General features: G+C 39.6%; 1 protein-coding gene across 2 annotated transcripts; it reads left to right on the top strand.

Moving 5' to 3' along the window:
- Positions 1-64: 64 nt before the first annotated feature.
- On the top strand, positions 65-27,978 carry CFH (complement factor H). 2 transcript variants are annotated; one of them, XM_014885869.2, is made up of 24 exons: positions 65-249; positions 3,981-4,166; positions 5,904-6,009; positions 6,694-6,770; positions 8,459-8,653; positions 10,801-10,971; positions 12,461-12,640; positions 14,095-14,295; positions 15,531-15,707; positions 16,030-16,206; positions 17,044-17,220; positions 17,379-17,552; positions 18,682-18,864; positions 19,539-19,721; positions 20,220-20,402; positions 21,618-21,797; positions 22,165-22,371; positions 23,020-23,196; positions 23,824-24,000; positions 24,959-25,135; positions 25,596-25,778; positions 26,473-26,673; positions 27,259-27,453; positions 27,597-27,978. In XM_014885869.2, exons 1-24 carry the CDS (start codon positions 189-191, stop codon positions 27,614-27,616), a joined length of 3,948 nt encoding a protein of 1,315 aa, XP_014741355.2. In that variant the 5' UTR covers positions 65-188; the 3' UTR covers positions 27,617-27,978. The 2 variants fall into 2 exon arrangements, with proteins under 2 accessions (XP_014741355.2, XP_088026261.1); XM_088170135.1 differs by lacking the exon at positions 23,020-23,196.
- The last annotated feature ends 16 nt before the right edge of the window (positions 27,979-27,994 follow it).

The raw sequence follows: 27,994 nt of genomic DNA, 5'->3' as shown, positions 1-27,994 counted from the left end.
AAAAAAAAAAGAAACACTTGTGTGTTGCAAGAGGTTTAGGGGAAGTGACTGCTGAAATCAGAGTATAAATGTTTTGCAAGGTCAGTCCATGGACCAGTTAAGTAAAAAAGGAGTGGAAATAACACAAAGTAATGAAAAAAAGTAGGCCACAATACTGGATGTGTTTGCTGGGTTTTTGAATCTCTAGAATGTCGTTCTTGGGCTACACAGTTCTGCTCTTGTGTTGGCTGCATTGTGCTGCACAAAGAGGTAAGCTCTAACTCCTGTCTTGGAGTGCATGTGAAGATGGTAACTAAAGCAATATACAAAGGCTTTGTAGGTTTTTTCATGAACTTCTGTCAATAATTGACATTTCTTCTGGCAGCATTCTAGCACCTCTAGTATTTAGTGTCCTGTCATAGGATTACTTTCACCTATCTATTTAGATAGCTATTGCAATTATTACTCTGTTGCCAACTTTTTAAATGGTTAATGTCACTATAAACTGAGCCACACAACTAATTTTCTATTAATTATGTTTGCTAATTATTTTAATGTCTAAAACCAGGAAGCAACGTAGATTAAAATAGAAATGCACATTTCTGAAATATTTTGTTTCTGTCTGGAATAGCCTGTGAGGTGATCTGAGGAAGATGAATGATTACCACATTGACTGCAAAGCTTCTAATATATCTATTCACTGACTGGTTTTAGTCTAGGAAAGGAGATAAATATATACAGGTATGCTTTTTCATGTTTAAAGAGGTTGCTGGTGTTCTGTGTATCTTTTCAGAAACCTCTGATGCTTTCTGTTTGTCTGTTCAATGTATTTTTCTTGGTTTGTGATTATATTATTTAGTGTATCCTTAGTTATTTGTTTGCTTTAAGTCTGAATTTCTTTGCATAGGCTGTTGTGCAGAGTGCTGTGTGGTTTTGAGCTGGTATGTCTTTGCTTGGTTCAGGCTGGTTTTAAGTTTAGTTGAAAGTTATGAAGACCTTATTAATCCAAAAGATCCAATGGATTTTACTTTGAAAAACTGAAAAATCAGAAAATTAAAGGAATGTCCTGTCTTAATTAAATAAAAATAAATATTGCCTCAAAGCAACTAATAGTCTAATTTATTTGCAAAGAAGTGCAGAAAAGTCCTGGAATTTGAAATGAAAGTTTGCCTGAATTTGCGCTTTGTTTTCACAATGCTTTCTTTAGGTCAGGGAGATTGGAAAGAAACGTGAATGTAGCAAAATTTGATTTATCCAGAACAACTATTACCATGGGTCATGCAGGATTCTTGTTTAAGCTTCATGCTGCAAGTCTATGAGGATTGCTCTGAGAGCTGGGTTTTGCCCAAGGACTGAAAGCTGCTTGTACCTGGATTTGTAATTTTGCTTGTACTTTGTAGAAGCTGCTACCAGCATATTGTTGGCAAAAAAAAGCAGCTTGAGCTATTTCTAACTGAGGTCAAGTCACATATAAAGACTGAATGAGTTAATTCCAGCTCTTCTGGTCTGTCAGTAAGGAATTTGAAGGTATCCATTCAGTGCATGCTGCTTGATACAGAAATAAAACCCGCCAGTATTGGCGAGTGCACGATGGAATTAATACAACTTTGAAGTACAACCTGCCAGTAGATTTCTTCACCTCAAGTCACTAATAAACTGCACACACACACACACAGACACATATATTTATATATACATACTGTGACACTTGATGGTAACACTCAGTTTAGCATCAGGGCGGGAGTGGGGAAAAGTTGAGATAAAACCCAGCAAGACCCAGCACATCTCAGTAATGGTGAACAGACTAAGGAGATTATCTTTCATTTTGGGTTATTTTTTTAATGCAAGGAAGAGTTAAGAGGCTGCATTCTGCACAACAGACAATAAAAATATGATACAGTTCAGAGGGAGGAATAAAGAAGTTCTCACTGTACTCAATAACCTATTTTTCAAATTATAGATTTCAGTGTGTGCTCTCAGCTTGCAAACTGAAAGTGCTAATTCAGACAAAAAGGTCTAATTTAAAATATTCTTTTTCTCACCATTGCAAAGAACTTTTTGGATAAACTAACCATTTTTACACATTTGAAAGAACCAGCTAGAAGATTCCTCTTGATTTTGCTTATTCCTACATTTTGCAAAAAATGTTGTTACAATTTGTATCTGTCTTTTCTTGCTAAAAAAAGTCTCTCCTACATTTATTAGAGTAGCCTAGTACCCTCTAGTGCACAGAAACAATTTTTATTCAGATGTAATTATTCATACGAGGGAGAATACTTATCAGAGTAATTGGGGAAAAATGTGAATGTGTGGGCACATTCTTCCTTTAGCACATCAGCAGTATTGTCAAAGTTTGTCTAATTCTTCTTTCTACTTAAAACAGCTAAACTAAAGTTATTAGAGCTCACAAATGACATTATTTTCTTTATATTTTCAAAATGCCATACAGAACACTTAAAATTATACTATTTTTTCCTTGCAACAAATATTTTTTCCAGTTTTTAAAAATTTTATAAAATTATGCCTCTAATTTGGCTGGTACTCCCCTGACTGAAATACGACGAGTGAGTTCTCAAGGGTGTGTCTTTGTAAACTCAAGTAAAACTCACTTTCCACACTTTGGGATTTCTAACACAAAGTAAGCAGATAAAATGCACCTTTTACCACATCAGCTACTTAATGTGTGGTGTGATCTCTGCAGTGCAGTTCAGTGGGCTTAAACTCCACATCCCTCACATGAGGAAAGATCCCAAAGATTTTTCCCATAGTCCTATTTCCAGGCAGCACCTGGACAACCCATAAGAAGGTTTCAGTGAGACTACTGCTGCTTTCCCAAACCCGTGGCCTTACAGCTAAACTGGGGAGAGGATATCTGTGCCAGGTGTCTGCTGAGTAATGAATCTACTCACCAAGGGATTTCCTTCCCTGGTGGACACTTCTTCTCCCATTTACTTTCTATACAGAGATTTCATTCCTTTACCAAGGCTTTATTCCTCAGAGCTTGCTTTATGTATTCCTGATGAATGCTGACCTTTCACGTTCAGATGGAAAACAGAGTTCATTGCATTTAATTAGCTAAGCTGTTCAGACTCTGTTACTCTGGGTGAAGCTTCAGCTTCCAGCATGGGTACATTTCAGTCACCCAAGCAGTGAAATTAGGCAATTATTTCCTGACAAAATCATTTAGTCTTTCATTAAGAGTTTCCCAACATTTGCTTCTTTTCTCTTTAGTGTGACTTTTCTCATTCTCAAGCTGTTGAGGAATGTCTTAATAAAATGAATTTAGGCTCATTTGTTGCAGTTCATATGGACTTGGCTGTGCATTTCATGTGCACTGAAGAAGGCCCAGAAAGGAGCTTTTGGGCAAGGACTGTATAATATTGAGCTGATAAGAAACCAGACACCACCATCCACTCCCCAAACTGAATGAAAATGCTTGGAAGCTACGGGTCAGAGTGACTACCCAGAATTAATTATATTGTGTAATAAGGAACTTGTAAGTAAGGAAGAAGAGGAAATAAGTTTTGGAACATCAGGTGATCTGAGGCTGGAGAGAAAGTTTGGCAGAACTTAATCAAGTGACGTGTGAAATAATGTCAGTAAAGGTAGTGGTGGGTGGAGAGGAAAATAATTTGAAAGGAAAATCCAGAGTGCAGAGTTGTTCTCTGTGGCAGGGGAAGGACAGGCCAGGAGCAGCTCCTGCAGATGGAAGGGTAGGAGGTGTCTGCAGTCAGAACTAGGGCACTGATCTCCTCTCAGGCTTTGTAACTAAAATCTAGTTCGTGACCCACCAGTGTCCTGGCTGTTCCTATGTCCTTCTATTCACATTCCTACAAAATGTGGATCTTTGCCGATTTCCTATTTTGTGCTGATTCAGTAGAAAACACGCTGGTTTGATCACAAATGGCCCCAGGATTTCTTGCTACATTTCCTATTGCAAGATTGTTTTGGTGTTTATAGCATGTACTTCAGTCACTATTGTTTTAATTTAAAATTTTTAGCTTGTGAATCACCTCCTCCTAGGAGGGTAAAAGAAGTACCTGCTAAAAGATGGGACAAGCCTCCCTATCCACATGGGACTCAAGCAACATACAATTGTCGGCCTGGATACATCAAAATTGGAAGAGTTGCATTTCAGTGCCTTGATGGAGAGTGGAAGCAGATGGCCCCAGTGGCAGAATGCAGAAGTAAGTATTTATGCAAAATATCTGCAGACATTTCATCTGGCAGACCATATTCCATGCCAGTGACGTCAATGTGAAGTTGTACCTTTGCTTGTAAATTACTTCTTTCTGCACTCTTTAAAATATCACATTAAAAAGGATGTGTGTGTAATGGAGCTTTTTTTAAGTTTTCTCCAGATTCAAGGATTTTTTTTTTCTTTACAGAAGATTTTATTCTAGGCCAGCCTTATTAACTCAATTTACATTATTTAAATCAATTATTAAGTTCTTAGAAGCTTGCTTTCAAATTTTTTTAGTCTAAGAAGGATAAAGCACAAACCTAGCTTCTGAATGCGAGTCAAGAGACAGTTTATTCAACTAGTTCTATGAAAGTGGGAAATTATTTTTCCCTGCCTTTTCTTTCTAAGCTGTAATTCACAATTCGAATGAGAGCTGCTATTTATTATCTCTAGCACACTGTGCTGAGAGTTTTCAAGTATCTCACACCTTCATACAGAATTCATTACTGAAGAAATTGGAGTTTGTTATCATTAGTCAGTAGATACTTCTTTTCTGTAATAAATGAGCTTAAATACAAAGGAATTTTAGAAACAAGGGGTTATGCTTATGTATCTAACATACAAAATTTTTGCTAATATGATATAAATATTTGATTTGAGACTATAAGACCTGGGTGTTGTTCAGAGATTGATACATACAGTAAATAAGAATTAATAAATTACTAAAAGCTTTTTTTACTTTGTGTTGTGTAAGTAGTCGGTGAACACGGTGAATACAATATACAAAGCACAATAGTGAACACCATATACAAAATTTGGTGTGGTTTGTGGCATGTTTTAGCAAATGCTGCCACCCAGTGAGCAGCTGCTGCCACCGGCAGGGAGCTCGTGGAGAGAGAGGAGGCTGGGAGGAACACGGTCCCTTGGCAGGACAGACGACAGAAACCTTGCTCAGGAGTTTCCATCTGCTCGGAATCCCACTGGAGCATGTTTAGGGCCTACCCAAACACATCTTTACTGTTAAAAATGGAGGATGTTGATAGGCCCCAAGAATTAAATTGCCTTGCTTGACAAGAATCAGGAAAGATTTCTGCCGAGGAGGGGTAATAGGTTTCAGCTATGCAGTTTATTTTGCAGTCCATATTATGAGATCAGAAGGGGATGAGTGGGAGGGAGGATGTGTTCATCTTTGCCACTCTTTTGGGAATCCAAAGCAAAGAATTAGGATTAGGCCGTAAGGAAAGTCCTGTGGGGAGCTTTGAGCAGCAGGCACTAAGGACCAGAATAACTCCTGTGGCTTTAGATGGCCTCACTTGATTCAGCACAATCCCCAGGAGATTGAGAAAATTTCATTTCTAATCACAGATGGATTCTCTAGTGGAGGTTTTGGACCAGATTATGTCACAAATTGTATGAAAATTGCCATAAATTTGTCATAAAACTGAATATGAGTCCAGCCTTTTTAAAGGAATAAAAGAGGCTAATTCGTTTTTGGGGGGTTTGTTGTAGGTAGGTTGGTTTTGTTTGTTTTTTAAAAATAAGCATACTCCAGCATGTTACCATTGAAATCTGTGAAAACAGTGATAAAAAGGAGAGGTCAATCAAACTTCTGCTGAACACCTCTGAATTTTTGAAAGCCCTCAAAGACCTACACTACAATCACTGGAAAAATGCTGTCTTTCTCATTGTCACCTTCCTATGTATAGTGTAAGTAAGGCTTTTTCCCTTGTTTTCCAACCAGATAAGCCCTGTGGACATCCTGGAGACACTGAGTATGGTTTCTTTGAACTTACCAGTGGAAGTGAATTTGTGTTTGGTGCCAGAGTTGAATACAGTTGTAACGATGGGTAATACTCATTTAATTCAATGTATGGGAATTAACAAAAGGTGTTAATTATACTGTCAGTTACAGATTTGTTCTCAGTAATACAACTTACTAATATTTAATGCTTGCTTATGTGCTGTAAAAAATATTTGAAGGAAGACATTTCTGGCAGAGTCACTCACGTGTCTTCAATGAATGCTTGAAAGAAATCTTCTATCCATCTTCTCCAGTGAAAACTGCAGCAAGTCAAATACATGGTATTGTGCCTGTGTCTGGATACTTTATTCCTGGAAAGCAAATCAGCTTTGGTACAGTGCTTTAGCCATGCTTTTGTAGTTGTTACGTTACTGGAATCTAGCCTGAGTTCCACAAAGAGAGTTCCAAAATCAATATTCTCCTTAATCCCTTCAGTTCCTCACTGTCATTTCAGTGCATTTGATAGAGCAAGCCAAAGCTTACAATCTCTGTAATGAAGAAGCCTTCTTTCTTATTCCTTCCTACTCTCTGATTTGAATTTATATTTTCCCATATGTAATTAAAAGAAAGAAAATAGGGAAAACTAAGGTAAAAAACTACCCAGTGCTGTCACATTTTGGTTATTCTGTGCTGGAACACCTGAAGCTGTCTTCATTTGCTTCAAAACCAGCATCACTGTTGTTTCTGTATGAAACTGTATTTTAGCATTTTTTACTTTTTATTTGGTAAGATACCAGATGCTCAGCCAAAGGAATTACCGTGAGTGTCAGGCAGATGGATGGAGCAATGACATCCCTCACTGTGAAGGTAAATGGAGTTTGACATTCAATTCTCTATCTGATACTATATAAAATGGTCTGTGATTGCTTTACTAGTATTAATTCACCTATGTTTAAATTCAAGTTAGGCAGGAGTGAAGCTTTTACAGTGACTGCTCAGCTCTTTTAGCCCAGTGAGTTTTTGTTAAAATCCCTTCAAGAAGTGGAGTCCTGTCACTTCCAGACTGGCTTAAAGCTCTGCCTCACCTAAAAGCCTTGATAGAATAGCTGCCTGCAAAACATGGTTGCAAATAACATTTGAGATGATGAGTTTCAAACCAGTGTGAAGGCATATGTGTTTTTAGCTACTTTCCTCCTCCATCCTTGTGAAAATCCTAAGCATTAAGATTTTGTTAAGGTCTCCCTATTAGCATACTGTGGAAGACATTCAAGCAAGAATGAGAGCAAAGGGGATAAAGACATCATAGACTGGATGCCTCAGATTATGGTTTTAGAAACATTTTCTCCAGTTTCAGACCTGTATGATCATGAAAATAAGGTTCCTGTTCTTCACAGGGATAATTTTTTACTGCTTTATTTTAACATATATGAGCAGCAGTGACATTTTTCTTTGGGTTAAGCATCTGATGTTAGAAAAAGGTCTCTAAGGACAAATGAAAGTAGATATCTTGACTAGAGCTTGTTGTCTGTAGTTTGATATTTCCTTGGATTTAAATACTTTGTGTTTATTCTACTGAATTTTGAGACCCCTCGCACTTAGGTATTGAGGTGTGTCTCCATATGGAGCAAGGGTTTTCGACATTTTTTGTCATGTCTCACCAGTATGAGACAAAGTCCTCCTAAGTTATTTCTGTCATGGTTGAGTTTTCATTGAAATATGATTGCCTTTGAAATAAAGAATTTGTAGAATGCCCTAAATGTGAAGAACCCAGGAGACAGAGTATGAGCTCATGGAAAAGGCAGATGACTTTTAAAATGGCAAATGTCAGAGAGAAGTAGCTTTGGTAGAAAAAACAGAAGCCTTTTGTACCTGCTCAATGATATCCATGTAAACATCTAAGAATGAGCTTTAATTGTCATTTCCCCCCTTAATAAGACATATCTGATGACATAAGTTAATTATTTTTTTTTCCTGCAGGTACAAAATTGGGAGGTACAAGAGCTCTAATTAATGCCTGCCACTGTGTTTGTTTACTTCAGTAATATGATTGCTCTGATATCCTTAATTAGAATTTTAGTTAATAAAATTTAATTGAACTGTTGTAGGCAGTGTGTAGAGGACTGTTCCAGATGTCTGTCCATAGCAAACTTAGTTTGGCACAACTCTAAACAAAGTCAACTGATTTTGGCAAATTTTAATGGTGTCAGTCAAGGCTCAGCTAGCCATCCATAGAATGCAGGATCCTAAGATAATTTAGATTGGGTGAGGTCATATAATTCAGTGGATGCTCTGTCTTTAGCCTTCAAGGGCAGAGAAGGAGATGATTAGAGAGGGTTTAAAAGCTTCTTCCTATGTCACTCTGTCTTTTTGCTTAGGGCTTTGTATTATACTTGCTGCAAATGGTATCTGAATACATAGCTAGAGTGTGTATTTTTAAGTGTGTAAGGAAATTAGAGTGATTTCTCTGTGTTTTAACTTTGTGTCAGCTTATTTTATGGACTAGACCTCAAAATTACTTTTTTTTTTTTCTTCTTTTCCTTGTTTTGTTTTTCCAGTGATAAAGTGTTTACCTGTACAAGAACCTGAAAATGGAAGGATAATTATGACTGGTGCATTTGAGCTAGGCCAAGAATATTCCTTTGGCCAGGTTGTGAATTTTGAATGCAATGCAAAATACAAGCTTGTTGGACCTCGAGAAGTCATTTGCTCTGCTAATGGAAAATGGAGTAATGATGTGCCTCAGTGCCAAGGTAAAAAGGACACTATTTACTGTGTGTCATTAAGAAGCTTTGTTCTCACAGACTCCTAAATTGTGGTTGCCATATGGGAAGCCACAAAGTTTTCAGTTTATTTCATAGCAATTAAGTGTAGTTTGTCTGTAAATAATCTCCACTGCATATATGAAAAAGTAAGATAAGAAAGAGAAATATAATAGTGTTGGATACTAATATAATGATAATAGACCATCTGTTTGTTTCACATTTTTCCTACAAGCTGTATGTTTTGCCAGGTTGCAGTCAAATTCTTTGATATGTCTGCATAAGAGTCAACCACTTCAGTGCTGATTTAACCAAAGTAATCAGAAACAACTTTGAACCTGTGTGAACCAAGTTTAGTAAACGAGTAAGATTTTAATTTTTAGGGAATATAGAATACAAAAAAAAAGTTGGGTTTTTCTTTCCTCACACTATAATGTGTTTGGAAAAGTTGGAAGGTTTGTGTTTAGTTTTTACAGAACCCCAGTATCAGTGAGGTGGTGTGGGACTTCTCAAGGTCCCTCAAAGCAATTATCTGGGGCAATTATACGTGTTCAGTCAGCTTTTGATATCTCCAAGGATGGAGATCCACAGCTTCTCTGGGTAACCCACTGCAGTGGTTCAACTCTCTTTAGTAAAAACTTAGAAGTGGCATTTCCTGTATTTCAGTTCATGCCCATTGCTTCTCACTGTATGGCTGGTGGCCAGTGGGAAAGGTCCAGTTCCATCATCTTTACTTTAGCCTGCCCCACTGGAGCAAGAATTTACACATGTAAAAACGACTGTCCCTCCTCCCCCAAGCCTTCTTTATTCCAGACTCTCATACACCTCTCTCTATCTGTCAGTTTTTCCAATTCCTTAATTATCTTCCTGTCCCTTACTGGATCTGCTCCAGCATGTCCCTGTTCTTTCCTCTACTGGAAGTCCTGACCTGGAGAGATGTAGAGGGGCAGGATCACCTCTTTTGATCTGCTAGCAGCATTTTTCCCAGTGGAGCCCAAGGTGTTTTCTTTGCTGCAAAGGCCCATTGCTGGCCCCTGTTCATCTTGCCCATCAGGACCACCAACTTTTTTTCTGCAAAACTGCTTTTCAGCCGGTCCATCCCACATTGCCCTTCCTGCAGCTGGTACTGATGGATGGGATTATCCCTCCCAGTTTCTGCAAAAAGAATGGATGGGATTGGATTGTCAGGATATGAGAATGAATCCCAGGAAGATTGTGGTAACAAACACTTAAATATTCAGAACATCAAGTTTCTTAGATTATTTCTACATTATTTGATCATGAAATATGTGTTTAGAAGAGCAGAATACACATGTCAGGATGGCAAATACATTTATGATTTGTTCACAATTCCAGTGCTTCATTTTGCCACTTTGAAATCCCCGTTTATTATATTTGTACAGCATGAAGTGGAATTAAACATTTATTCTTGTAACATTGGCAGAATATAGTGAATTTCATTTTAAAATGACAGTTTCCATGAGCTATATTTCATTTTAAACACAAAGTAAATTCAGTAAAAGAAGCCAAGGGAGCTCTTTAGTGTCCTGTTCTGTGACCTAGGAAACTGCAAGATCTTGGTGATTTTCTTTGGTTTGACAAGGAACATTGATGTTCTTTTAGAGATATTAAGCATTCTAGTGTCAATTTTTCAGATACCGTAATTATTTTCTCCTTTTAATGTCATAATTTAATTCATAACCTACTGGCTCTGAGAGCACATTAGGTTTTCTGGAAATTACAAAGAAATTATCTGAAAAGTAAAAAATCCTAAATTTCAGCTAGCCTAGTTTCTTATTTTGGAATGTCTTCTACCTTATCTCTTGATTCTGGATCCATTAAAATCCAAAGCAAAGCCCTGAAATCTGTATCATGAAGCAATTTACAATTGAAGCTGTGCTACACCACATTTTCCACCTGGAACCCAGAATCAACTAAGTGCTCAAATAAGTTCCAAGCAGCTTCCAAATGCGAAAGTTTTTGTGAATTTAGATTAATACTGCTCTCCTGCCCCCCCCCCCCAAAAAAAAAGAAAAAAACCAAAACCCAAAAAAACCCAACTAAATTTTATTACCACAGAAATTTATTCTTAGCAAATAAAATAAAAATACCTGAATTTTTGTCTGTTCCGATTTCAGAAATTACCTGTGACGTGCCAGAAATTCCACATGGATATGTCAGTTCTTCAAAGAAGTCTTACAAGGAAAATGAAATAATGCAGTTTTTCTGTGAAGAAGGATACAAATATGGTAACAGAGCAGATGCACTGTGCACTGAATCGGGATGGAATCCACCTCCCTATTGCACTGGTCAGTCTTGCCTAAAATGGTTTTGCACTTTAGTTGGGTTTGGAAGTAATTTTAGAGGTTAATAAATTCATTCATAACAAAATAAATCCATCCACATCCAATATTCAGAGACTGGAAAGATGAAGTTCTGAAGGGACCAAAGAACTGGATAAGAGTTTTCCATGAAGGGCAGTAGCAAAACCAGAATGTTGTTGTGAATCTTTGCAAATTAATATATTTACAATACTAAAGCTCCCTATTGTTTTTTAACTCTTAAATGCCTTCTGAGCAGTTCATGTTCAATCCATAGTTCCTGAGGCTAGTCGTGTTTGACACCAGCCCTCTGGGTCATGGATTTTATTTTAGTTTAATTCAATGACAGCACTTAAAGGCTGTATTTAAATCTCCAAATATGCACATCATATCCCAACTGAAACAGTTTGACGAAATTTTGGGGAATTTATCAGTGCCTTGAATTTTCTTCAAGGAATTGCCAAAATCTTGAAACTGGAAGAAAAATATTGGCAACAGAGCAAGATTGTAGGATTTTATGCACCACCCACCTTCCTGGGACCTCTTCCAGAAAGACTCCTTTAGAAATAAAGACTTGTTGTCAGTCTCAGGGCCCACTCAATTTTTGACCTTTGTGATTCAAGATTAGTAATGATACTAATTAATATGCATTGCCTACAGTTTTACAACATACTGCTTTTGAGGAGTGCCAAACAAAACATTCTTCTAGACACTGGTACACTGGGCTCTGGTACTTGGGGTGTACTCAGATAGTGGTTCTGGATCCTACTGGGCTTATCACTGGACCTAGAGGATTCAGCAGGGCATGCATGAAAACTGATTCACCCACCCTCACTCCACAGCAGGAACAACCTTACAGTCATCCTCTCCCAGCCCAGTGTTGATGATATTTTCTGAACTGGAAGAAGACCAAAAAAAAAAAGCCCCAAAAGACAGGCTCTGGTTTATAAATATGTTTCCCAGACTTCTCTGGGCATAAAGATATCTTGAGTTTTTAAGAATAAGATTCTTGACCTTTTTCAGTTGTTGAAATACTTCCAGTGTCAGTGAAGGACGCTAATCTTAATCACACCGCCCTTGAATGATCAGCTCCTAGTCAAGTGTAATTATTTCTGCAGTTAGGACTTGCCAGTGCAACTGCCCTCCTTTGGGATGGTGTCCATAAATGAGCCCAGCAAACCCAGCTGCAGAATGATCTGGGAAAAAATTAGTCAGGTTTAGTTTGATGGCCTCCCGTTCTTCCTCCAGCCATTCTCTTTGCAATTAAGTTTTAATCTTCTAATTGACATTAGTAACAGGTGTCACTCTTCTCTTACAGAACCATACATTTCTAAGAGCGAGGAAGAAATGTAACCTTTTCTTTAATAAAATTCTAGCAATTTTAAGCAGTTATGACCAATATACCATGAAAGCAAGAACTTAGGCAATAAATTTAAACATCTTCTTTTTTTCTTTTTTTTCCCCTGTTTTTATTTAGAAATTACATGCTTTCCTCCAAAAATTTCCTTTGGGATCTTTACACCTGAAAGAGACAAGTACACACTGGGTAATAGAATCACAGTACAGTGTGATGCTGGGTATAATTTTAAAGGGATGACTGGCAGTACCACAGCTGAATGCACCAAGAACGGCTGGGTGCCTGAGCCAGCCTGTGTCCGTAAGTAGCTCTCATGAATGAAGTTATAACATAGAATTGTTGGAATTATCTCAGAAAAAAGAAGTTAAGAACAAAACTTGAGGAGCATTAGATATGACAGTTGCTTATTTTTTTTCTTTGTATTGTAAAGGTTAATTTGATGGTTTAGGAAAATCACCTAGAAAAACAATGGTATAATCCAGATTTACATTGTGTTTATTAACACACATATTACCTCTTACTGTATTTGAAAATCTGTTAAAATGTGCTATAGTCAGCTCACTGTCAGGAAGGTTTGTGCTCCATCTGAGGAATAGCATCCCAGTCAGGACTAGAGGACATGGGGAGTTTAAAGTAGCTAAACCACAGGTAATGACTGGAAGATAGCTTTCCTTGTAGTATCGCAGCTGTAGATTTTTACTTGGTGTTGTAATTTGGTGTTATGACAGTCACTGAATTTTATCCATTTTATAACCTGTCAGATAACAAAGCAAGGTATTCTTGATGGTTGATGAGTTCTTTCTTGGGTTAAACTTCCCATAAGTGCAATGATAGTTTTGCCCAGTAGGCACAATATAAAAAATTATATAAATTAGCAGGTAGCTTCATGATATAACACTCTTTTGATATTTGATCACTGAAAATAAAACTTAGAATGTGAGAGAAACCCTGATGAAATCAGCCTTGTAAAGAAACCTTTGGATAAGATTATTTGAGCTATTTCTGAAGCATGCTCTTTTAGTATCTGAGTTAATGTTTTCTCTGTATCAGCTGGGTTCTAAAATTCCGGTCATTCTGAGCCCACTTCACTCCTTATTCAATGGTCTGTCCAGTGGGTAATCTGCTCTGCCCTGGCATGTAGGCTCTGGGTCAGAGCATTTTGGGAGGAACCTGGGTAAACTTGAATGGAAGCTTCTGAGAATCTCCTCTTATCCTGGACTTGTCCCTAGAAAGGGTCAGTTTTGTGGAACTAAGTGGAGAAAATTAAAATGCTGCAGCTTTAAAAATGAGAAGAGGAAGAGCTTTTGCTGCAGGATCCCAAAAACTATAAATGGAGATGGCAGGTGTCATCTCAATTTTAAGAGTTCACAGATCAGTTTCTATATCTGAGCCAGATGACTGGGCTCCCTTTATGGTCAGAATAGTAAATTTAATCAAGACCCTCTACAGTGTCATTTCACTGTACAATGAATACTAACCTTTGGTCTCATGAATCATCCTCGGGAGTCTGCTGAGAATGCTGGCTGGATTTCTGTCGGTTGCAATGGAATTGAGGGAAGTAGCACAGATATAGGCACTGGCAAAGACCCCAGTAGAGCACAATTGTTTCTGCACTCCTTAGGATCTGCCAGGGTGTGCAGTCCTGGTTCTGTCCATTTCTCAAAACACTCAGATGATGAAGCCGAATTTGAATTGTGCCCTGAGCTTTTTATCATGCATGTGTTGATATTGTTGCTGTTACATTGTGTTTCAAGGGAAACCATGTGACTACCCAGTTATAGAACATGGCAAGTTAAGTGGTTCATATGAGAATTACAAACATTATTACTTCCCAAGAAGATTTGGAGAGACTATAGACTACTACTGCCTCGATGGCTATACAACCCCCAGTGGAGCTACCTGGGTTCGAAGTACCTGTTCTGAAATGGGCTGGTTTCCACAGCCAAAATGCCTGAGTAAGTACATTTCTACTATATACTTAATTCTGGTTTAATTCAGTCTGGTTCAATCAAAGGTCTGTGCAGCAGAACTTGTTGTGATGGAACACAAAATGAAACAGTTTCTGAAAGTCAAACTGCTTTAGTTGAGCCCTGGAACTGCACACAGACTGTCTCCCTATCTGCAGAGCACAAACTGTCAGTGGGGGCAGCCTGAAATTATGCTTTTGGATTTTGAAGATGGTTTACTCTTGAAAATATTCATTAGAGTAATAAATATATAGTAAACCTTCCTCTTCTCTGGCTTCTGGGTAACATGCAAGCACATACTTTCATCTGCACCACAGCTGCACACACGAACAGAGTTTCTACTCTACTCAGTGGCTTGGGCACTTTGGCACTTAGTCTTCATCTTCTCTGAGAAGCATTGCCTCGTCCCTTTGGAAAACTTTTAGAGCTGAAAAGGTGTCACACTTTTGCAATAAGCTGAAATTGATCTTGGTAACAGCAAGAAAACCACGTACACTGACTCAGATTTAAAATTAATTACACTTAAAATTAATCTAAAACAGCGAGATGAGGCCTCCTCTCACACATCTTCAGTCAACAGCAAAGTTCCTACCTACTGGTAGGGCACAAAAGTGGATTACAAAAGGTTGCTCTTTCCTTACTGCCCTCAGTGGAGTGGTGCTCAGTGCAGGAAATGAGTGAAGCCCTTCCTGAAGGAAAGGAGCAGGCACTCAGATAACACAATATAACACTACTTTAGCCATCTGCCTTATGTCTGGGCTCTTGGGGACAGGAGGCCTTAGAACCAGTGTGCTAAACTGCTGCTAAAATCTCTAGAGCTGGTTTGAGAGGCTACTGCACTTCCACAGAGATGATAAAATTTGCTGGAGTTCTCTCTGGGCATACATCAACATTTTAGAGATGTACCAGAGCATACTGATGTGAGAAGCACTGAAGCGAGCCAAGTTTGCTTGTGAACAATAAGTATGAGATTTTGGTTACTAGGCCACCTCATATCACTTTATGCAGTAACTTCCACTTTTGTTCCTCTGGACAATTAATCACAAGGCACTGAAACAAAACATGCTTTCATTCAAATTTGCACACAAGTATCTTTTTGCCATACAAGGCTACAGAAAGGTGCTTGGAGGCCTGTGTGTTAGTAATAGTTCTTAAAGATTAATTTCCCTCACTTCTTGCTGTAGAAACTTATGTGTTTAAATGTACTTTCCTTCCTTCTTTAGAAAAATGTTCCATCAGAGGGATGGAAAATGGTTATGTCCCACGCCGTGGCTTGGACGATTTTTACAGGGAAGGTGAAAAAGTCAGCTATGTCTGCTACAAGGGCTACGAAGCTCACCATGAAGAAATCACGTGCACAAGGAATGGCTGGGCACCTCCTCCGAGATGTACCCGTGAAAGTGAGTGTGCTTGTATTTTGGTGAGGTTTCTATCTAAAACTATTTGTTGTAGCAGTGATTTCTGAAAATGAAGACTGTCCTTAATAGAATGATTTAGCAGTAAAGAATTTAACATACTACAAAAGTTTTCTCTCAGAATATAAGGCTTCCATCCATTTAAATAACATTAAGCATTATGTATTAAAAATGTATTCAATTGACTATGTATAAAACAATTTTCTAAATCCTACTGCTGCTTCTGTTTTTATCCTTCTGCTGTGATGTTTATGCACAGTAGTTTAGCAGTACTTTACTTGGAAGAAATCTTGTCTCTCTCTTTCAGAAAAATGCCAGACTATAACTTTAGAGAATGGCTATTTGAACTCGGAGAGTTCAATATTCTATTTAAAACAGAAGATCTCATACACATGTTACACTGGCTTTGTGACTCCAGAAGGACAAGAAACAGGACACACACAGTGCCAAGGGAGTGGCTGGACTCCACCTCCAAAGTGCATCAGTGAGTAGCTAAAGATTTCAGAGCTCCCTCTCATTGTCACCAGTGTGTCCTGTGGCCTCAGAGATTTGTCACCTTGATTTGTAGAGGTTTCTTACTGGGCAGAGAGATACTCAGATAATGGCTGATCCTCCAGAGATTAACCTCTCTCAGGCTCCAAGAAACAGAGAGAAAATGTAAAGGATCTTTTGGGGTCTCTTTAGCACTGAGTTAATGGTAATCACTAACCTCTTCAGTGATTCTTAGCTTGTACAAGGTACATTGGCCAAATTTATCCCAGTTTATGGAGCAACATCTGTGAACCGAGGCATTCTGCCAATCAGAACTTTATTTAAATGGGATTAAACTAGAGACAAATAAGATTCATTATTTCAAAGTTCCTTCCTCTCCTGAACACAGGTATAGTACAGTAAGAGACTTAATCTTGTATTGTTATATGTTGGTCATAATGTTGACCAACTTTAGCTGCTATTTTATCTTGTCCTTTTATTTCAGACTGCCTTTACCTAGGATTTTGTGGCTTTTTTCTAACTCTCAACTGATCATAGGAACAGCAGTATGAACCATTTGCTATGACACCTAAATTAATAATAATGATGATAATGATAATATGTAGGAAAAGGAAATAATTGAATCTAAAGAAGAAATATTTATCCTAAATATTACTTCTAGACAATTTTTGGAAGATTAATGCAATAGATAATATGGGAATATGCTGCACATTCTAGAATAATGTTCTGACAATGCAGAATTATTGATGTTTCAAATATACCTACAGGGATGATGCTTCCAAAGGGCAGTGTTTCTGGATAACTAAATACCCTTTGTTTTATGCTTCAGAATCATGTCAAGCACCAGGGCACATTTCGATTCACCACACAAACAAAACTGTGTTCATGCCTGAAGATAAAATTGAGTATTCATGTTTGGAAGGATACAAAACTGCAAATAACATGCCAACTGATATCACAGTGTGTGGCAAAAACGGAGAATGGAGTCCAGCACCCCAGTGTCATGGTGAATATTTTTGTGTTTACTAATCAGTGTCACTCTCTGTATACACTCAGTGAACCTTTTTTTTTTTTAAGCCTTTTTTTGGTTTTGTTCTAACCAGTAGCATTTCATGTACTTTCTGTAGGTTGTCCACTATAAGTTAAAATATTTTTTCTCCATAGAAATAAAATGTGCACTTCTTCCATTGAGAAACGGAGATTTCTCTCCTAAAGAGGGTAAATACCTCAGTGGGGCTGTTGTAAAATTTACCTGTGCAAAAAACCACATAAGGGTGGGACCTGCCTCTACTCAGTGCTACCGCTTTGGATGGTTTCCATCACCACCAGTGTGTCAAGGTAAGTCTTCTGCAATACAGAAACTGAAATAGTAAATGGCTTGCATAAAATATTAATCAAGTTATTTAAGTTTGAAAAAAATTTTACTGTTCAAAACTGTATAAATAATGTGCAGTATGGCAATGATTAATTTGAGTAGTGTCCTCTCTTGCTATATTCCAAAGGTCCTAGTTTTGCCTTTGCCTAATATTGATACCCATGAGATATTGCATCCTGTGCTCTTTTTTTGTGATCACGTGAAATTGAAAGAAAAAATGGTTTTGGAGATGACACGGAGTTGGACCCAAATAAAAGAAACCCAGTGAAGGATTTTCCTGTCAAATTCTTTGTTTCCTATAGTAGAATGAGCACATTCATGCAGAAGGAAAAATATGTACCCCTGTACTTGGCATTCTTTTCAGCTTAGAAAAAACTTTCTGGTGTCTGAGAAGAGCTTCTTGTGCTGATGCTGAGCCCTCTCATGAGGTGCATAGGTTTTCACAAAGCTTGAAAGAAGAAAGGGACCTCCCTTTCTTCCCACTCAATCAGCTTTTTTGGTGACTTTTACTCCGCCATCCTTCTTTTTGCTCACACTCTTTTGCATTTAAAAGCAAGTGTATTTCATATATTTAGTTCTTTAGCTTGGGAATATTTTAAGCTCCCTTAATAGGGGTTCCTCTCACTGCATCAAAAGTGAATTCCTTTAATAGACTCTGTGTGTATGTGTATATTTTTTCTTTTTTTTTTTTTTTTTTTTTTTTTTTTTTTTTTTTTTTTTTTTTTGCTGGCTTTCAGGACATAGGTTATTCCTTGCAGAATTGTCAATTTTCCTTAAAACTGGGTTGGTTTCATCAACCACTTTTCTCAGAGCAGGTGTTGAACAGTGCATGGAAGTGAGAGACAAAAGTGAGCCTAGGTGTCTGAGGGTAACCTTATGATGTCCCTAAACCAGGACACTAGGTCACATGTATCTGTCTGTGATCTTCAGCCCAACATGAATCCAGATATTCAAAGGCATAAATCAATTACCTGTTTAACCCGTTCCACTGATTTTTCTTCACTTTAAATTATTTTGTTTTATGTTGCACTTAACATATAACTGTGGTGAAAGTACTGAGTTCAGAGTACAGATTTGATCTCTTGATTTCAGCGAGTGTCAGAGGCTGTGGACCTCCCCCTGAGATTACCAATGGAAGTATTGTTGATGGCTTTGTGGAACAGTACCAGCATGGAGACAGAAAGCAATATGAATGTGATGGCGAACTTAAGTTGGTTGGATCAAAGGAAATAGAATGTATTGATGGACAGTGGTCATCTCCTCCCTCTTGCATTGGTAATCTACACAGCTCTTACTTCTGAGAAGTCTGTAATTCTCTGTAGGCTATTGCATCATAGATATTTTCACAATTAAAAATACGTATTTGCAGATGTAATGTTCTGTTCAAAGTAATAAAATAATAAGATAAAGTTGCACTACAAGGCATTACCTTGTGCTGTCATTACCACTGCAGCAGTGCCAACCCAAAGCAGGAGCTGCTGTTCTCACAGACAACATCTGCAGAGGTGACAGCTCTACAGTCCTCTGAGACCTTACAGTGGGTTTCAGTTCTTGTAATAATTCTAACTGAAAGGGCACATTATGAATGTGCAGGTGTATGATCAATTTTAATTTTGACTGATCAGAATCAGTGATTCAGGTGACTTGAATTAATTGAAATCTTCCTTACTCTTTATGGTTTACGTACCAACACTTTGGGAAAGTACTGTCCACGAAACTACCTGAGGATCATGCCAGTGTTTGAAAAAGAAGGGAAATGACAGGAGAGCAATTTAGCAAACTGGCTAAAAGATATACCTACTCCAGCTGTGCTGAAATTTAGTTGCTACAATTCTTGAGTGTAGGCTTGGTTTACCAAATGCAGATACAGTTATTTTTATTTAAGCTTTTTTCAGCTATTGACATGTGATTCCTATATTATTGTGGAATACTTCTGCTCTGTTCAACAGAAGACAGAACACCGTGTGAATCACCTTCCTCTATCCCGAACATTGTTCTGTATGAGGCAGACCAGAGCCAGTATTCACATGGGGATGAAGTAACTTGTGGATGTAAACCAGGCTCTGACAATACTGAGGAAATGAAAATAAAATGTCTTAATGGAGAATGGAAGCCTTTACCTGTTTGTGCTGGTAATCTGTTTCCATAATATTTGAGATGTGAGTGTAGCATAGTTGTATGCAAAATTTGAAGGACTTCAGCCATCAGTATGTAGCCAGATATGCTGTAGTTTCATGCATCAAAACTAAGGTGTTTTAATTTGCTCCTTTTAAATGGAAGCATGTCCTTCATGTCTGCACCTATAGCTTTGTAAAGGGAAGGAAATAGACACATGCCCAGCAGTTAAAGTCAATTATTAAAAGGAATTTAAAGTAATGTTAATAGCCACAATGTGTTAGGCTTATCCCAGCCTAACCACTTTTATGTGGATTAGTCCTTCTCACAGAGTCACAGAATGAAGGGACCACGTGGGTCACCTGGTCCAGCCTCCCTGCTCAAGCACCCACCCAGTAAAGTTCTTCCTCAAATTAACGTGAAACTTCTGTCAGCTGATGATATTTTCATCAGTATATGTCAGATCTAAATCTGTTTTTAAAGCTCTTTTTTTTGATTTTTTTTTTTTTTTTCAGATGCATCCCCTCGATGTGTAGTTCCAGAGGATGTTAAGCTGGTGCGCTCTGGCCAGTATGCCATGTCAAGAAGGAAGACTGGGTTCCATAAAGTTATACATTACGTGTGTACATTAACTGATGAAAATGTTAAACAGGCAACTTGTGTGTCTGGGAGATGGACACCAGAGATTGCATGTACAGGTGTGTTTTTACATTTGCAACATTTCTTTTGATGCAGGCATGATACATGTTCATTATTAAGGAGTCTTAGCATTGTATCACTAGGCTGAAATAGAAATATTTACTTGATCATATGCTAAAAGGTAGTTGTGGCCATCATTTGAGCAGTTAAGTAGGTTTAGAGATGCACCACTTTAGTAAGGCAGACTTAATGCTTTCCACTCTGACAATTGGAATGGTTGCCATTGGCACTTCTGATGTGAGAAAAGAGCAATGATAATTTTAAGCTCAGTTCTTCAAAAGGGCTTTACTCTGATGCAAAACAGAGAGCACATAGTTCAAGCTCCAACCAAAGTTCCTTTATTTCCTCTAAACCTTCAAAGTTTTTCTATTCTGTTTTTTCCTCCATTTTTCCAATTGCTTCCTAGTGAAACTATAAGAAAAAAGCTGAGTTGGCCAGTGAAAAACCACAGACCCAGAAGAGGCTGCCCATATGTAACACACACACACACCAGAGGTCAACGTCTTTAGGGCTGCCTTTATGCATGGCAGAGCAGGATATTGTCTGTAGAAAGTGTGATTATAAAACAGCCATTGCCTCATTCCTCTCTTTGTTTATACTAGATTTATGGGAAATGATGCCTGGAAGTGGGAGAAGTATGGCAATCACTGTCCCTACTTCAGTTTTCTGGAACCACTAGAAGCAAGAAACCAGGCTCTGGAAGACTCCTCAGATCTCTGTCCTAGATCTACCTTATTCTCTCCTTTACTTTCCTTTGGCACAAATAGTCCTCCATTCCTGGAGTGGAAAAACTTTAGCCTATTTCTTTTCTTTTCTTTTAGATTTCTCATTTAGCTCTATCAGCTTAGTCTGAAGAAAGAACTCCAGATGTTGGTTCAGTTTTCCTAAAATAAATAGTTCATTATAGAGAGAGGAACAGGAAAAGCACATGAGAGTTTGCAGCTGTGTGAGAAAGAAGGGCAGGACTGCAAGAAACTCCCTCTTAGCTTGGTGTAGACAACTGTGACTGTCTTTTCTATGACTCTGAAAGCATATGAGCACCTGAAGGCAGCTCTGGTGTTTCTGAAGCAGAACAAAATGATCATAGTATTAATTAAAGCTTAAGATAGCTATTGGAGTTATCTAGCACCGGTGTTGTCTTGGTTGTGTTGTAATCTCTGCTGAACTGCTACACTTTCTCTTTGTTCTATTGTAACATGAATATGTGTCCTTAGCTGAGGAGAGTATGTGCCCACCTCCACCTCAGGTGTCTGGTGCTCGGCAGACAACAGTAGGAAGAAACTACAGGAATGGGAGTAAAGCAGCTTATTCATGTCTTGACGGTTTCCAGCTCGTTGGTACAAAGGAAATAACCTGTACAGAAGGGAAATGGCAATCACCACCTCACTGTGTGGGTCAGTACTGGCATATTTCTTTTCCATCATTTTGTTATGAATATCTATGTTACTCATTTGCAGTCATCATGAGCAGGAGGCTGCTGTTTAAAATAACCACGAGCAGGGAACTGCAGGAAAGCAATAGAACATAAGTTGCTAAAAAGGTTGCAAACAACTATAGTCTTTTCATTTACAGACTTACCTGAGATGGTATATACAATTTGCAGAGCTGTGTGCTTATCTTTTTGTTTAGTATATTGCATAACAACGTCTCAGTTTTGACTGGGGGCCTTAAATAGTATTCTGTAAATTATTTATTACTTAGTTACAGTTGCAATATTGATTGTCTTGCATTATTGTTTATCTCTGTTGTCTGCGTTTTTAGAAAGACCATGTTTGCCACCACAGTCTGTAGAATGTGCTGATGCTCCCAGGCTGGAAAGTCCACACTTAAAAATTGAAAGAGAAGGGAAAACGATTTATCTGCCTGGTGCTAGATTTAAGTATGTTTCTCGTTCTGGATACATGTTAAATGGACCAACAGAGACAAATTGCTCTATGGGAAAATGGACTGAAGCTCCTTCATGCTTGGGTAATATAAAAAATTACTTTTTTTGAAGTGCATTTAACGATGAAAGGAAAGAATTTTAAACTGGAGGTTGATCAGTAAAAGTGTATTTTTCCACTCCATATTTTGCTGTGGAATCTTCTCTTCCATCATGAATGTCTTCAGAACAATCCTGTTTGGATGCAAAACTGACTTTCTGAATGCAGCTGCATTCAGAAAATTTTAAATTAATTTTTAAATATTCCTTCATATTCTTGTAGTCTTTTTTCAGTTCATATCTGTGCCAGATGAGTCCTAGGCATATCGTCCTCATCCAAGGATCTCTTTTCTACAGAGTCCACTGGTGACTAGAAGTTGCTGTGGTGCTTCAGGGATGGAAATCACATCAGTGTAGCAAGGGACAAAAACCTTAAGTGAAACTTTCTGGCATGTTTAGCAAAAGAATTGAAGTATTTCGGCAGCTGAAGTCTGTATATTTGAGGGAATGACTTACCTAATCTTCTGTATGCTACCTTTTATACAGTTATGAAGTATAATTATATAATCCACTGTCAGCAGATGACTATACTGATGTTAGAAACAGCTCTCTAAAGCACCTGTATGATGGAAAAAGTACACTTCTTCAGTGTGTATCACAGTAACTCGAGCATCAGATTTCTGTTACCTTTTCAGAAATGTCATGTGGAAGTGTTCCGGAAGTTACCAATGCTCAATTTGAAGGCAGAAGGAAGGCATTTTATGAGCCTGGTGAAACAATTCGCTACCAGTGTGATCGAGGGTTCCTGATTTCTGGTCCCCCTGAAATTATCTGCAGAAAGGGAAATTGGACAGCACAACCCTTCTGTGAAGGTGTTGGTTCTACTTCTAAGTAATCCATGATTCTTCTTAGCATTTCATGTTGTGAATTAAAATAATTTTTACTTGGGCATGCAGGTGGGTCAGGTCAATAGAACCAACAGGTGACTTGCTTTGAATGGGCTGCTACCATACCTATTTTCCTGGCTTCTGGGAAACAACAAGCAGGGTAGATCAGCAAAGCAATCATCTTCCTGTGGGCTGGAGCTGGTAGCTGAATCCTGTCTCTCTGTTGAAATCAAACAGGCAGACATGGAGGGATGCGTGCTGACTGCAAAGGAGCAGATAACTGTAGGGTAATGGATCTTAGTTTCACATCACTAAGTATGTCAGTTGCTGACAGAACCTTCAAATAGTAAATAAATCATGTCACTCTCCAAACTGGTGGCACATGATGCTGTGCAGCACAGCTGGCTGGTCTCTCTTTTTAGTTACTTTAGGCAAACAATACTGAGTGCTGAAGCATTGCAGAATGAGCCATGTAATATATCAGAATAAACCTTCTTTTTCTACCTGTAGAAAATTATGTGCATCACTTAAAGTGCTTTTGCTCCCCAGGAGCTCTCGAATGCTGTGTTGTGTGAGTCTTCTGTCTCTCACTGCACACTCCTCTCTTTGCAGATGTCACCTGTGGAGCCGCGCCCGAGATCCCCAATGGGTACATTGTAAACCCTCTTCAGGACAGGTATATGCCTGAGGACAGAGTGTACTATCAGTGTGAAAGCAATTTTCAGATGGCAGATAGAAGTTACGTCTTTTGTTCAAGTGGTCAATGGTCAGAAGCACCAGTTTGCAGAGGTAGGAATCTGTGCTTTCCCCTTGCCTGTTAGCATGGAAACAACCAGCTCTCTACCCAAATACTCTAAAGACTTTGCCTTTTTTACTTGTTTTCTTTGGCTACCCCAACTTTGAGCTTACTATTGCTTCCTTGCACAGCACTTTAATTAAACTTTATGCTTCTAGAGATACTGGGAATATTTCCATCAATAGCAAAAACGTTCCGAAGCAGCAGGGCCTAAAATGTGCTCCTCTGTCATTCTCCTGTATACTGTTGGTATTTCCCCAGTGTCCACCACTTCAGTGACTTTCAGTGGACAGACACAAAAAGGCTTCTCTCTTATGTTCAAAGCTGAATGGAAGCAGTTGTAGGTTAGAGAAGCAGCTCTTCTTCTGCAGTGCTCCACTCTGACCAATGCAGACCCCAGCAGAGAGCCAGATCTAAACCATGTAAGATCTCCTAGGGCCATGGAAGTGGAAAGATTGTTCCTGTGACAAGGAACGTTCAGGAGCTGTGCTCCAGAGTCCCCGTCCCAGTCTGTGTCTGCAGGGTGAGCACAGCTCTGTGGAGCTGGCTGTGCTTTCCCAGCAGCACAGGCTGACAAGCTCCTCCGGCACCACCAGCCCTCCAGAGGTCTGCACTTCAGCAGGGAATCAGTTTGGCTGCTACCACTGTGGTTTCCAGGAAGGCCAGGGTTCCCCTGAGAGACAAGAGACAAGGCTGGTGTGGCTCTTGTGCATAAGTAGAGAAACACTGGCTTTTTCTAGAAACTCCTATTGACCCTGCCGTTTCCTGAGAGTCCCGGTGTTCTGCTGACATTTCCATACCTCATTGCTTTCCCCATGGTGAACTCCTGTGACCCACCTGAGGCAGAAAATCTGTACAGAAATTGTAACAAGGCTAATTCCTTTCACTTCTGGTTGTATAGATGAGTATCTTAAAATCTGCACAGGTGACTGCAGCAATGTCTCTTTTCAGATGTGACATGTGAACCTCCTCCAGAAATTGCTGGTGGTGGAATTAAAGGTATTAAAAAGTCCAGGTATGTCCCTGGGGAGAGTGCAGAGTATCAGTGCTGGAAAAATTTTAAGATGACTGGGAATTCCACTGTAGTGTGCCAGAATGGGACCTGGACAGAGCTACCAAAATGCAAAGGTAATTTCTCTTTCTCTCTCTATCCAGCCTCCTGTCAGAGATAGCATCATAAAGCTGCCTCATTGTAATTTAGCAGCTCAGTGCCCTCATGGTGCACAGCTCTGGCTCTGGCACAGTCAGGACAAGGCCATTTTCGCAGGTCTCTGTTCAGATGGGATGAGTTTACCAAGTTGAGTGACCCAGGTGGCTTCACTCAAGAGGGCCAAGTGCCACACCTTATGCAGGACAAGATGAAATCCTGCAGACAACTACAAGCACTTAAGCAGTGCCCAGATGAGGTTAGCTGGCAATTGTGAGCCTGAACATTGGAGAAATGAGAAACTCTTAGTCCTGCCAGCAGTTTTGTTTCCTCTCTGTTTTCCTCCACTTCTCTGAGTAGTGCCAACATAGTGTGGGTGGGATTTCTGACCAGACCTTCTCTGCAGTCAAACTTCCTCTCTGATTGGAAAATTTCTTTCAGGACAAGCTGGAAGATGTGGCACACCTCCAGTTATTCAAAGTGGAGAGCTTCTTGTCTTCCCCATGCAAGAATATCAACAAGGTGATACTGTGGAATACAAATGCCCGGATTTCTATATCTTAAAAGGATCTCCAACAATCACCTGTCTTAATGAGCAGTGGACAAGCCCCCCAGTTTGCCTGGGTAGGTTGAAGCATGTGCTGGGGGGCCAAAGGCTCTGTTACTGCTACTCTTGTCTTCTTCTCAGACCCCGAGGGCAGCACTGGTGCTGGGGCCACAATGCTGGCAGGGCAGAAAGGCAGTGAGTCCTCCTATTTGTCCCAAAGAAATTTCTTCTTAAATTCAGCTTGTGTAGTCCCCTCTGCTGCCAAGAGGTGCACGAGGAGGGGAGGTGGCCGAACCGTCCCTGTGAGGGGATCTCCATTACTTGTGCAGAGCTCCTGAGTGCTCTCGGGCTGGGGACACAGCTCCACCCAGCAGGCTGTGAGCTGGGAGGATGGGTCTGCATGAGTGGCAAACCTGGGCAAAGCCAAGGGTGCCTCCAGGATGACAAAACAAATTTAGAGAAGTACTGAGCAGAAGGGAAGGAGGAATCTCAAAAAATATATGGGGAAGTTCATTCGTGCCTGGTGTCTTCCCCACCTGTGCTTCATTCGTGCCCTGACTGTCCCTGTGACAAGACTTCTCCCAGGGCTTTTTTTTTTTTTCCCTTTAGCTTGGATGTGAGAATGTCTTTTCTGTTGCAAGTAACAGAGGTTCAGAGCACATACTCGGAAGCATTTTTTTATGTGAAGAACTTCTGTAGGCTCTAGGGCCATAACAGTTACATGTGGTATGTCTCTATGAAGCGCTGAGATTCTTCTCTTGATTTTTCAAGTGGCCTGTACGGCATCAGAAGAAGATATGGACAGAAACAATATTGAGCTGAAATGGGTTGCACAAAGCAAGCTGTACTCCACATCGGGTGACTATATTGAATTCCGTTGTAAACCGGGATATTTGCAAAACACAAGTTCCTCTAGCTTCAGAGCACAGTGTGTGGAGGGGACACTGGAATACCCACGGTGCACACCAGGAAGTAAGTCATCCCCTCTTCAGCTTTGCTGCTCTGTTGTTGTATTTTCAGTGCTGGAGGGAAGCAGAAAGCCCTTGCCTTTCCCGGCCCTGAGCCAGGGTGTGGGAGCTTTCTGGAAGCTGCAGGAATGGAGGGGTAGTGCCCCCAAGAATTCATGGCCCAGCACACCTGAGCTGGGGAGACTGCTGGGGAAAGGGCACTTGGGGCACTCGGTGCCAACAGAGCATCAGTTGTCCAGTGTGAGATCTACAGGCTGTCGGAGAAGGGAGACGCGGACACCATATGGTCATCAGCAAAGTCTCGTTTATTGATACGCAGAGTGGCGATTAAATACAGTGCTTAATTAGCTCATGCATAGTGCAAAATCTTAGCTCCTCATTGGTCTAGATGTGCTGCTTAGCTAAGCACTTCGGCATTCATGTTTTTCTCAATTCTGCGTGCCTTCCTTATCTCAAGGACACTGTATCCTTGAGACTGAGGCTTACTTTGCTAGCCTCACCAAGTTGATCTGACTATGGCCTTTCTCTTCTAGCCATTCCTGCACCAGGCTCTCTACAACAGGCTAACACCAGAAGGTTTTTTTTGCAGGAAACTGTTTCTTGGATTGGAAAACCATGAACAGTAACAACATTCGGTTGCACTCACGCAGCTCACCAAGCAGATACTATCACTCAGGGGACTCCATTGTGTTTGAGTGCAAGAATGGGTTCCAGCAGGGTTCCCCGAGAGAGACCTTCAGAGCACAGTGCATGAATGGAGTGATTACATATCCTCAGTGTGAACGTAAGAGCTTGCTGCCAAAGGCATGGGGCGGGGGTTGTAGGAGGCAGTTCTGCTGATATTGCCTGCTCACTGCTCTGAGGAGCCCTTGGGGTCTGTCAGGATTTGGATTCATGTCTTTTTCCCCTTTTTTCCTCTTTACACAGCATCATCATGGTGGGGGTAAATGGAAATGACAGGAGGGAGCCCAGCTGTGGAAACGGAAGAGCCCTCAAGAAACCCAGTAATCTGAGCTCAATGTTTCCTGGTCTTCCCCATTTTTCTGTGCTTTGCAGCTTAGCCAAGCTTCTGTCTTGGAATTTGTTCTTGGTTTTAGTACTGGATGGTTGTGTTTGCATATTATCCACATCAGATCTAGTTTTGTAAATGTATTTACATTTTATGCAGCCAAAGGGTTGTGCTTGCATTTTATCCATTCTATACTGATCTCACTGTTATTTTTATTAACAATTGTGTCCTGAAAACAAGCTGGCTTTGATGGCATACTGAGACAAGAATTAAAGCTGACAGGTAATTTGATTATCAGCACACAAAGTGTGTTTGG

This window comes from Sturnus vulgaris, chromosome 9 (genome assembly GCF_052056855.1).
Source record: "Sturnus vulgaris isolate bStuVul1 chromosome 9, bStuVul1.hap1, whole genome shotgun sequence".
NCBI lineage: Eukaryota > Metazoa > Chordata > Aves > Passeriformes > Sturnidae > Sturnus > Sturnus vulgaris.
Note: the sequence above shows the minus strand (reverse complement) of the source record. Positions and strands in the feature narration are given on the sequence as shown.

What these genes read in the sequence shown, in the direction of transcription:
- CFH (XM_014885869.2), top strand. Translation starts at nt 189, where the DNA reads ATGTCGTTCTTGGGCTACACAGTTCTGCTCTTGTGTTGGCTGCATTGT. An exon ending in TCCAGCACCCCAGTGTCATG is followed by an intron (nt 17,221 to 17,378) that starts GTGAATATTTTT and finishes TTTTCTCCATAG; the next exon opens with AAATAAAATGTGCACTTCTT. An exon ending in ATCTCCTCCCTCTTGCATTG is followed by an intron (nt 18,865 to 19,538) that starts GTAATCTACACA and finishes TCTGTTCAACAG; the next exon opens with AAGACAGAACACCGTGTGAA.